The sequence below is a fragment of the Castanea sativa genome, chromosome 6 (genome assembly GCF_040712315.1).
Source record: "Castanea sativa cultivar Marrone di Chiusa Pesio chromosome 6, ASM4071231v1".
NCBI classification, from domain to species: Eukaryota; Viridiplantae; Streptophyta; class Magnoliopsida; order Fagales; family Fagaceae; genus Castanea; species Castanea sativa.
Window position 1 is genome coordinate 261,096 of NC_134018.1, and position 12,334 is coordinate 273,429.

The window sequence follows — 12,334 nt, forward strand, 5'->3', positions numbered from 1 at the left end:
AAAAAAAAAAAAAATCCTCTGATTGCGAATGCCAAAGCAACTTGCATTGAGTACTAAGTATTAAGGGTCTGTTTCGGATCCGCTTAATTTGTTGAAATTGAAAACTTTTTCCTAAAAGTACCATAGATAAAAGTAAAAACTAGCTAAAATAGTACAATAAAACTCATAAATAGTACCAAAAAGTAAAAATAAATAGTAGTAAAAATAAGGTGAATAGTAAAATAATCACGCCAAACGGACACTAAATTTGTGATGCTTGAAGAAAATGGTAAATGTACAGGTACACTGACCAAGAATTAATCATTTATTAATTCATCGAATAAATTAATCATAAATTACAGATACAACTGATTTTAACTATTTAGCTCACCTACAAAATAAAAAAATGTACACAATCTCAAAGCTTTTAGGAAAGCCCCTCCTCTACTACAAAGCTAAATTGAGATTAAGCATGCATGTTTACAGGAATATGGTAGTGAAAACAAAATAGCTTGCTTTTGCTTAATGTATATTGTCCTCAAACTACCAATTTAGAGTCTACTGTTTGATGTTGATAAAGTGTATCAAACTTCAAGCTTCTTGCAATTTCAAAAAAATGTGCAACAGCTTCTTCAGGAGTCCCAACAAGAACGCCATGTCCTAAATTTAGAATGTGTCCCCTTTGACCTGCACACTTCACAACCCTGACCCCAAAAAATTAAAATTAAAATCTATCAGTTAAATACTATTATGAAAGTTCCAAAGTCAATTTTAAGTTTAATTTCAAAAAGAACCAAAAGTGCAAGATTCACTTTATGACATATCAGACACCTTATAAATGTCAATTGCCACCAAAGCCATATGCATTAATAGATGCATAAAATAAATCAAGATTTTTGGAAGTTTCAGAGTCACACCTGGTAATTTTGTTAAAATTGATACCCATGTTCTTGTTACACATGTAATTTTGACCATAAGAAGAAAGGCTCAACCAGCTCATGCAGAGACTCAGGTAAATGTCATTTAAATGTTCCAATTAGGATTTTTTTTTTTTTTTTTTTTTTATAAGTAATAATGAAATATAGACGAACGGCTACTCTATGTACGAAAAACATAAAGCAGACCTAGAAAATACAAGAAGAAAAACAAAGAGAAAACATAAAAGAAAACCAGACAACAAAAAAATTACAAAGGAGAAAGAGAACTAAGAAAAGAAGTGAGAGAGTCGTGAGTCCCCAAGCCCGAGACCAATAAAAAAGAGTCCCATTAAAAGAAGCAAGCATCTGATTATCAGAACTGTCCAAATCCTCAAAAGTCCGCCAATTCCGTTCCTTCCAAATACACCATAGGATGCACAACGGAACTAAATTCCAAATCTAAGACGATTGCTTCTACAACCAATTCCACAAGCCAAAAAGCAAATCTGTGATCGATCTAGGAATAACCCAAGACAAACCAAAAGTTGCTAAGGCAAAGCTCCACAATCGATGAGTCATCTCACAATAAAAAAGTAAGTGGTCTACCGCCTCTCTACAATGTTGACATATAATGTACCAGTCTACAAAATCCAATCTCCTCAATCTCAAGTTATCACCCGTTAAGATCTTATTCCAAGCTATACACCAAACAAAAAAAAGAAACCCGTCTTGGTGCCTTTACACTCCAAATACCTTTACAAGGAAAGATAATTGAGGGGGAATCTCGCAATTTGTTATAATACGACCAGATGTCAAACTCCCCATTAGGTTTCAACTTCCATCTCATCCGGTCTCCAAAATCTAGTGGAGGAGTATTAGCTCCCAAAATACGAAGAAAATGCAGCCCTTCATCCATATCCCAATCATTAAGTTTTCGACTAAAATGAACATCGCAAATTCTTCTATACTCTGCCCCCTGCCTTGTCAAAGAAGCTTCTACAGATGCCTCCTTATCAATGACAATACCATGCAGCCTTGGGAAAGCCAATTTGAAAGGTTGATCCCCATACTACCCATCCTGCCAAAATCTCACTCTATTCCCCAACCCAACAACAAATTGACAATTTTTGCTAAAATCCTCTCATCCCATACGAATACCTCTCCACAAACCACACACATGAACTCCCCTACCTAGCTTTGAGGTTCATCCCCCCCATTCTTCCCCATATTTTGAAACTACCACCCTTCTCCATACCCGATCCTCTTCCTTCCCAAATCGCCACAACTATTTCCCCAATAAAGCCTTATTGAAATTAGTAAGTTTTCTTATCCCCAAGCCACCGTTAGCTATAGGCGCACAAACTTTATCCCATCCTACCAAATGAGTCTTGCTATCACCCCAAAAAAAATCCCGTTGCAACTTCTCAATTTTATTAGCCACATAAGTAGAAATGGTGAATAAAGATAGGAAGTAGGTAGGAAGACTAGAATGTACTCTTGAGTAACATCAATCGACCCCCTTTAGACAAATACAACTTCTTCCAACCGGCTAATTTCAACTCAATTTTCACCAAAATGGGATTCCAAATTGAAGGGGAGTTATGTGAAGCCCCCAACAGCATGCCAAGATAAGACATAGGCATAGTTCCAACTCTACAGCCCAAAATATTAGCCAAGGCATGCACATCGTCAACCTCCCCTACTGGAACCATTTCACTCTTGTGCACATTGACCTTCAAACCTGTTACCACCTGAAAACTGAGTAACAACAATACGAAGAACTTGCTCCACATCTGCATCGCAAAATAAGATAGTATCGTCTGCAAACAATAGATGTGAAACACTTTCCCCACCACCCCTCCTACCCTCAACTTTAAAATCATGGATCAAGCCAGCTCCTTCCACTCTTCTCAACATCCTACTGAACACCTCCATCAAAATCAAAAACAGCATAGGAGATAGCGGATCCCCATATCTTAAACCCCTTGAACTACCAAAAAAATCAGCTGGAGACCCATTAATCAGAACAAAGAACTAGACTGCGGATATGCAAGTATGGATCCACTTAAACCACTTCACTCCAAAACCCATTCTATTCAACAAATCCAGCAAAGCCTCCCAATTCGCATGATTGAAGGCCTTCTCAATATCAAGTTTACAAATGACTCCAGGAACCCTACCCTTCCCTCGACTATCCACACACTCATTTGCAATAAGAACCGAATTAAGGATTTGTCCCCCACCCACAAAACTATTCTGAGTCTCAGAGATCAGCTGGTCTAAAACTACTCTCAAACGATTTGCCAAAACCATAGCCAAGATTTTATACACACTTCCCACCAAGCTAATAGGCCGAAAATCTCTAATATTAGAGGCGTCGTTCTTTATCATTTAATATCTCTAATATTAGGATATTTTCAAGCCATTGGAAATCTTTATCATCTCTATGGAATAATAACCCCATTCTTAACCAATTTCCCTGGCAACATATATCTATCCAACTCTTACTTCTTGATTGAATAGAAAAATTACAAATCTATATAATCTTAGGCAATAAACAACAAAGAGGAAAGTCCCCATGGCAAGCACAGAGAGGCTTTTGAATGATATGTGGCTTGCACCATTTAGAGGTCGTTTGGTCAAGTTTCACTTAAACCCCAACTTTGGCTGAGGTTAGGATTTTAATTTTGAAGTGTTCTCGTTTTTGTGATATCTTTTTTGTTTTTTAAGTCCGATTCTAGTGATCCACCTGTCATTTCAAAGGACTTAAATTTTCTATGTATTAGGAAACGAATCATTTCAAGTGAATAGTCAGATTTTTGGTCAAACATCTATTAAACTAATTAAAACTCTCAAATTTTATCTAATTTGACAAGATTTAGCAAAGGGGAGGGTATGAATTGCAGGTGACAGAAATTTTTATTAGAAACTTTTGTCACAAACCTTTGAATTTCTTCTGTCAGTGCAGGAAGAGGAGAAAATAAGCAAGTAGGGTCAACGTTGCCTTGTACACTGACCTCCTTACCCAATCGTTTCCTTCCATCTTCCATGTCCACCGTCCAGTCAAGCCCAATCACATCAACGCCAGTTCCTTTCATACGTTCAAGAAGGCCACCATTTCCATTAATGTATAGAACAAGTGGTGTTCGAGGACATTTGTTCTTCACTATACTTACAATCTGCACTTTCAGAAAAACAATTAATACCAAGGAAAAATAAGAAAATGTGAAAACTTATACAAATCATGCTCTGCAAACCAGAACACACACATACAAAAGAAAATAAACAAAAAACAAAACCCTAAAACAGCTGAAATCCTACAATTTTGTCAAGAATATAGCATGTAGACATAACGATGACAGATACGTGAAAATGATGTTCTTGGTCTATGAGTCACTCTTCGCACTTAACAAAATTGTGCTCTGCAATTTTCACAGTAACTAAATTTCTATACATGACACACTAAATATGCAAGAAACTTGAGACTTGAAAATTCACACCTTTGCATATCATGGCAAACCAAGTAGAAAGATACTATTTCTAAATTTTTAGGGTAAGACAGTAAGTCAAGTAGAAGTAGATCAATACAATAAAAAGAGAAAAGGGTAGGGAGGAGATGAAGCTATGCATGGTACACAGTGAAGCAAATTGTTAACAGGAAGTCACAATATCATAGTGCACAGTTTAAGAAAAGTTTATAGTGCCAAGATTAAAATAATCAATGTCATCCACAACTACAGCAGTGAATGGTAAAACCATTCATTCCAATTTACCTCTTCAATATAAGGCCTTGACCAGCGTTCCCACATATCAGGCGATAGTTGTCCACCCCATGAGTCAAAAATTTGAATGCAATGAGCCCCAGATTCCACTTGGAATACAATGTAGTCTGATATTGCCCGTGTCAAATGAGAAAGAAGGGCCCTCAATACATGTGGTGCAGTATGGCACATGGTCTTTATGGTTGTATATGTGCGCGTTGTACCCCCTTCCACTATATATGTAGCTATCGTCCAAGGTGCTCCTACAAAACCTAAAACAGCAGTGTTCCCACCAACCTACCCAAAAGAATAAATAATAAAATAACTTAGAGAACCAAGACTAAAGAGAGATACTACACTTCTATCATAATTTACATGTAAAACAAATGCCAAACAGCACAATTGTTATTCTTTCTAGGCATGAATGGCTATAGAAAGTACCTCCCGGCGCAATATCCTAAGGGATTCCCCCACAAAATGAAGTTTTTCTAAGTCAATGGGATGCAGAGACTTCAATCCCTCTTCAGAATAAATCGGTGACTGGATAACCGGACCCCTTACTTCTTCTATGTCAAATGGGACACCAAAGGCAGGTAGAGGGGTAAGTATGTCAGAGAAAATGATAACTCCATCGGGATGGAAAGCTTCCCAAGGCTGCAAAGAGATTTCTACAATGAGATCAGTTGTTTCTGACCTCTCTCTAAAGGATGGATATCTCTCTGCAAGCTTTCTATAAACAGCCATATACCTTCCTGCCTGGCGCATCATCCATGCTGGAGGTCGACTTACAGGATCTCCTCTTGCAGCCTTAACCAAAAGAGGATCTGGAAATATAAATAAATAAGATAAGATGGTCAAATGAAGACCTCCACATATCTCAAATCATGGAGTCCAAACATCAAGTAATATTCAACGGTACAATAGCATACTTGATTCTCAAAGGAAAAAAATTTACATGTCCCCAAAACATCAAGATTAAGAAACAGACAAAAAAAGATGATCTATTTATCTTCAAACATGGAGTCCAAAACATTGGGAAAATATCATAATAATACAACAGATATATGTAATTTTCAAATGAGGGGGAAGAAAGGAAAAGAAGGTTAAATTAACAGATGGCAAATCCTTTTTCATGGGCTCCATAGTAGTGGATGTACCAAGAATTCCATAAGACTACAAGAGCAGGGTTGACAACATAAAAATATTTGCAGGTACAAGTAAAACCAGCAAATGTCATATTAAAACAGGTATCAAGGCAACTTTATGAATGATCTTCATTTATTATATAGCATAAAAGAATATAAGTGTAATACAAAAATTCCCTTATGTCAGGTAGCCTCATAAATTAAAGGAATACATATTCCACATAAAAGAATGCATATTTTCATAACAGCCATCATTGCTATGATTACAGAGAACTTAACAAAAACTTATGGTTTAAGAACATTGATTTGGTACATCTAATTCCACCAAAGACATATGAAGTATTTTATCTTGAGCAGTCAGCCTAAGCATAGAATACATGTGACCCTAAAAGTCAACCTGAAATGGAAAAGGTCAACTAACTACTGGTTATGGGCTGCTCCAGATGCTGTATTTCTACTACTGTTTGGGATACACCCATCTTCTCTAGAAAGTGAGTTAGAGCTAAATAGAAAGAGTTATGAACCAGTTTTTCTGCTTCAGCGTGTGAGTGGCTAAGTGTGTAGTACTAAAATTAAGTTATTCCGATTTGTTACATAGTAATACATACTTTGAAGGGATGGACTCAAGATCATAATGTTGTACATAGCTCAGTCAGAGGGAAGAAGCTACGTACATTTAGCTAAAGGTTTTGGCAATATTCTTGTTAGAATAAAGGGTAAATTATTAAATTCATCATTTTCTAATAACTAAAGTGTTTGGGACAACGGGTAATTTATTACAGTATAGCAAGTAGCTTTGTGTTTGAATCCTATCTCCACTCCACCTCCAATTATAAAAATAAAAAATAAAAAATTTAATCCCACGTATCCCCCACACCTGAGGAGAGTGTTATTGTGTTTAAATAGTGGTTAAATGATTAAATTTACATTTTCCTTAGCTTAAGCTTTTGAAATAAATAGTAGTTTATCAATTTTAAATGACAAAGCACAAAAAGCCTCATATATAATATACATTTCCAAACAAGTAAATAGAAAACTATAACTTAGGATTGTGGGCATTGTTGGGCTTTGTGGAGCCTAGTTGTGTTTAATCCGGATGACGACCCAACTCGACCCGAAATGATGTTGCGTGATTTTTAATGAGAGATTTTCTGAGGCTTAGTCCATGGAACGGAGGCTTATCGGCCCAAGCCGAGGGCAACGCTCCCGAGAAAAAAAATGACCCAGTTTATAGCCCATTGTGAATCCTATGCACAGAATATAGAAACCGTTTTTTTGGGTGATTAGGGTTACTCGATGTTTTCTTGAGAGAGAGAAAAAAAAATTGTACTGCCGCACTCTTGTATTTTTTCCTGATAATAGTGAAATCCAAGTTGTACATAAGCAAATTGCCGAATCATGTAAATATTATCTTGTACATGTAGCTATTTTTTTTTTGGCGTGTATTTTCTCTACTTTGTTTCTCAGCGTTTTGGAAATTTCATGTTATTTCCCTGCCGGCATTACTAATTTAATTTCTGTGTGCCCATCAAAACCCATTGCAAACTATAACATGTTCACAACAAACAAAAATGCAGAATTACCCATTATCAGGCAGAGTACCATAACCTAAAGGATACACACAAATATATATATATATAGTAGAGAAAGAAAAGCAAAGAAAACATACCAGAAGGAGAAGTAGAAGTAGAGCACGCCACGTGGAACTTTTTTGAGAAGCATTTTGTTTTAGGAGGAAAAAAAGGTCTGGTGGGAAAGCTAGAATTCGAAGCCAAGTGTATGAAGAAGCTTGAAGGGCAAACCACACTGCAAGAAAACCAAATTACTTTGTTAAAAATTGCAACTTGACAAAAACATAAAAGGGACGCAGAGAGAGAGAGAGAGAGGCTTACATGGTTGGGGAATAGAAACCCATTTCTGAGAAACTGTGAGAGAAGATTTTCTTTTATCTGAATCTGATAAGGGTAATAGAAAAACAACAACCCAAGTGTCAGAAAAAAACACTCATTGTTACCCGGGTTTTAAAACTGTAAAAAAAATAAAAATTACAACCACGTAAGTTTCAAAACTCTTTAATTCAGGCTTTCCACCCTCCGTTAATGCTCTACCGTTAAGTGATTTTTTTTTCAGTTTATTAAATTAAAAAATGCAAAAAGCTAATTTAATTAAAAAAGAAAAAGAAATTAAGAAATCCCAGAAACACATCAATCCCAGCACAATGAAACACATTCGCTATTTATTCAACAATGAAACAATTTTTCTGGGTTTTTCTATTTTGACTAAAAACTGAACTTGAAACCCAAATCCGATCAGAGAGGGAAAGAATCCAAGGAGACCCAGATTAGATAGGAGAGAGAGCTCACCTCACCTCGCCGGGTTGTTCACCAAATCCAAAAAACTCTGAAACCAACCAAACACAACAGCCCAGCCGTGGAATTATAGCTGAACACAAACAATAGTCGGACAGTGAACTGGACTACAGCCAAGCAACATTAGTCGGACAGTGACCGGTGAGAAGCGGCGAACGGCTGAGCTTGGTGGTCGGCCATGAACGAAGCTTGGAATGGAGCTCCGTGGATTTCTATTTTTATAACTTTAAACTTTTGTTTCCTCAAAATATAATTTTTATGCTAATTCTTAAGAATTTTTTTTAATGGAGAAATTAACAAAAAAAAAAAAAAAACTAACAGTGCAGTTGACGAAATGAATGGATTTTTTTTTTTTCAAAATAACACCAATTTTTAAACAATTTTGTTAATTAGCAACGTTTCCAAACTATTTAGGAAACTAACTAGTGAAACTCGAGTTTTAGAGACTCGAGTGCCAGTTCTTGCAACTCTCTTTTCTGTTCCACTTCTTTCTATTCTTCTTTCTTTTATCTTTCTTAAGACCCAAATTAAAAAAATTCAGAAAATACCCAAAACCCAAAGGCTCTGGTTTCTACAAATCATGTTTAGAGAGAGAGAGAGAGAGAGAGAGAGAGAGAGAAAACATAAAACCCAAAGGCTAGGGTTCTTGCAAATCTAGTTTAGAAAGAGAGAGAGTGAGAATTCGAAGTGGACAAGTTCAGTTCGAGCCGATTTCCCTCGCTTGAAGCCTTCGCCGCCTGGGTTCAGTCCAAATCGTGGGGGTTGCTTCATTGTTGCTTCTCTTGGTTGGTTGTTTTTGTTGCATCGCTGTTTTCATGTTGTTGCTTCTCTAGGTTGCGTTTATGTTGCTAGGTTGCTTCATTATTCTAGGTTGCGATTCTGTTGCTTAGGAGTTGTTGTGGGTTGCATTTTTGTTGCTTCAGAGTTTCTAGGTTGCTTCATTCTTTAGGTGCGTCATTCTCTAGGGAAAGACTCGAGTTCCACGGAACTCAAGTTTCTAAGGCTCGAGTTACTACAACGAGCTTGAGTTTAAAAGATTCGAGATGTTCATTTCCTAAATAGTTTGGAAACATTGCTAATTAACGAAATTGTTTGAAAATTTTTTTGAAAAAAAAATCCTGAAAAACTTGATTGAACATTTTTCAAGAGGTAATTTGCAGAGTGCCATGAGTCTGCCACACTATGTCGTTAGTTAGCAGGAACTAGGAAGAATTGAGGAGAATAACATCTCGAGCCTTTAAGGCTCAAGTTCAGTGAAGAAATCAAGCCTCAAAGCCTCGAGTTTCTGATTGCTGACATGGAGATGGTTTTGCCACATGGAACTCGAGTCTTTAAGACTTAAGTTTCATAAAATAAGAAGAAGAATCCAAAGAAGATTTGAAGAAGATGAAGAAAGGAACCCACGAAAGAAATTGAAGAAGAAAGAAGAAAGAAGAAAAGAACCCAGAGGAAGAAGAAGATCAGTCCGCACAGGAAATCAATTTTTAAATACTAGATTCCTACGTGGATTTTTTTCCACATCAAATTGCCATCACATGCAACCTGAGTCTTAACAACTCGAGTTTCACCTTTGAACTCGAGTTTTAGAGTCTCGAGATGCTAGTTTGTTATATAGTTTTGCAAACATGAAAACTAATTAAAATATTTCAAAATTAATGTTAAATGCAAACAAAAATCCCATTTTTTAAACTTATTACTTATTGTACTGAATTGACTGAATGCAAAGTTAGAATACTGAAATGAATTATGTGAAACTTAAATGACCTATTTTGCATTTTAGCCTAAATGACTTTTTTTTTTTTTTTTTCTTTTTCCTAATACATTGTTTAGAGTCTTCTATCTATACTAGCCTAAGAGACTCTTTTTTTTTTTTTTTTTTTTGTAAAAGTTAATAATTAGCATCCATTATAATTAAGAATTACTAAATTTTCCAATTACAAAAATATCTAGGGGTTTGATGAGTGTTATGCGTTTTGGATGAAATAATTTTTTCATCATACCTCTAGGTTTTTTTTGTGATTGAAAAATATAGTAATCCCAAACTATAATGGATGCAAATTATTAACCTTTTTCAAAAAAATAGAAGAGCCTCTAAGCATGTACTCATGCGTGTGCTCAGAGGCTAGTTTTCTTAATTGACTTGAATCAATGCACTTTTTTTGTGCGTTTCTAAAATTTATATGTACCTTTAAGTCTTTAACCCGTGCAATCTTGATACAATTCATTATCAATATTTACTTTGCATAGTTGTGTCAAACAAATTAATATTTCATTGATAAAATTTTGTATGCAATAAAATTTTGTTAATCAAAGCGTTGCAAAATATTATCACATCTCTTGACTTAGCTATTGAAATAATCTCCTCTCATACATAACACTTGGACTATTACTTTAAAAATTCACTTGGATGCAAATGCGTTTTGGATGCAAATTCACTTAATATATTACTTTGAAAATTAAATTGCTTAATCAATCTATTCTTTAATGCAAATATTATTTTAGGAAATGGTTTTGTTCCAAATCGATTTGGAAGAATTTTTCTCAAACTCACTATGTGGTAATTGAAAAAATACACTTTATTCTCATAAGAAAAAAGTCACATGGCTAAATTTTAAGAATGGAACTTAAGGAATAGCATCTAAGTATTGTACCTAAATTTTATCCAAAGAGATTAATAAATAAAAAACTAAGACATTTGTAAGTGCACAATTGCACCTGGACCAAAATACAATATTATGAGCTCAGGCCCAATGAGCCTTAAACAATGAAATTTGTAGAGTGTGGGTTTGAAATCTACTTTAGAGGTACTGAGAACTTAACAACAGGCTATAGTGTAAAGATAATTGTAAATAGAAGATGATAATAACAAATGGACCTCCTCGGACGTAAGCCGAGGACCACTTCTATATTATTTCTCTTTCTTTCTTAAAAGTTACAATTCTTAATTTCTTTCTTGATTACTCCCTCCTCCACTTTTTCTTTGGCCTTCACCCCCTTTAAATACTTCTTCCCTAGATATTTCTTCTCTTAATGCTTTGAATAGTAACCAGAAGTTTTGGTTCTACTGTCCAGGGGTCACTTCCCCATCAATGCAGCCAGGGAGGTAGGTGCAGAGCCTTTAATGCGGAGGTGGCAGCCTTTGCCCTAGATATTTTCTTTAATACTGGTGCATCTGGAAGGTTCAGGGTGTCCCCCTTTTACCATTAGCCTTTCCAGAGTTGTGTCTTGACCTTCATAATAAAGTCTTGAGTTCTCTGGGATCTGTCCGAGGAGAAGCTCGCCCTCGGCTGTACCCTCGGATCCTCGGCGTATGGGCCAATTCGTATAGTTTAATTCTGGAGCAGGTCGGCCCTCCATGCTACAGTCCAAAGGCCCATATGCCCATTTGGGTCCTTTTACTCCCCACAACATTAAACCCAAAACTTAAAAAAAAAAAAAGAAAAAGAAAAAAAAGAGCATCATCACACACAGTACTCTTAATACAAATATTGAGTCACTATTCATCTAACAAAAAATATATTAATTTCTCTCTCCTTCTACAACCCTCTTTCTTTCGTTCTTACATGGCTCTCTCCTTGAAAATTAATGAAGAGGGAAAAAATTAATAATTAAATAGCATATTAGAATAATGATAGAGTATTGAGGTTGATGTAGTTGTTTACAAATAGCACTATAGATAAAATAATACAAGTGTGATTTTTTTAGACCAAATTTGACTAAAATTACCTTGAGGCTGATATGAATAACCTAAGATAGTACATTAATATAGATAAATGATTTTTTTTTATAGTCTATGAAAATAATTAGAAACATGGGTGCTAATGCTTTAAAAGATGGTTAGGTTTTGTGTTGTTGGATTCAATAGAAGAGAGAGAGAGAGAGAGAGAGAGAGAGAGAGAGCTTAATTTTGGGGGTTCCAGCAATGAATGAAAATAATCCTTAGAGCAATCTCAACTTTCATTATCTATCCTAGTTAGTTAAGAAGGAGCAAAAATTGCAGCAAACAACACAATACTCAATACTCAATACAGCATTATTGGGTCAATCTAGCAATCTTGTAATAGCCAGCTTGGCTTTTGTTTTGTACCATTATCATGTCACTATGGTTGTTATTCATTTTTATTTTTTAACCTAACTTACTTTGAATTTCAATGAAATATCAA

General features: G+C 35.5%; 1 protein-coding gene across 2 annotated transcripts; it reads right to left on the reverse strand.

Moving 5' to 3' along the window:
- Positions 1-286: 286 nt before the first annotated feature.
- Positions 287-8,391, reverse strand: LOC142641457 (uroporphyrinogen decarboxylase 1, chloroplastic-like). 2 transcript variants are annotated; one of them, XM_075815897.1, is made up of 7 exons: positions 8,166-8,391; positions 7,695-7,757; positions 7,472-7,608; positions 5,099-5,481; positions 4,670-4,954; positions 3,840-4,075; positions 287-683 (listed from the first exon to the last, which is right to left on the reverse strand). In XM_075815897.1, the coding sequence occupies exons 2-7, from the start codon at positions 7,715-7,717 to the stop codon at positions 518-520; spliced, it is 1,230 nt and encodes a 409-aa protein (XP_075672012.1). In that variant the 5' UTR covers positions 7,718-7,757; positions 8,166-8,391; the 3' UTR covers positions 287-517. The 2 variants fall into 2 exon arrangements, with proteins under 2 accessions (XP_075672012.1, XP_075672013.1); XM_075815898.1 differs by having other exon boundaries at positions 8,171-8,274.
- Between the last annotated feature and the right edge of the window lie 3,943 nt (positions 8,392-12,334).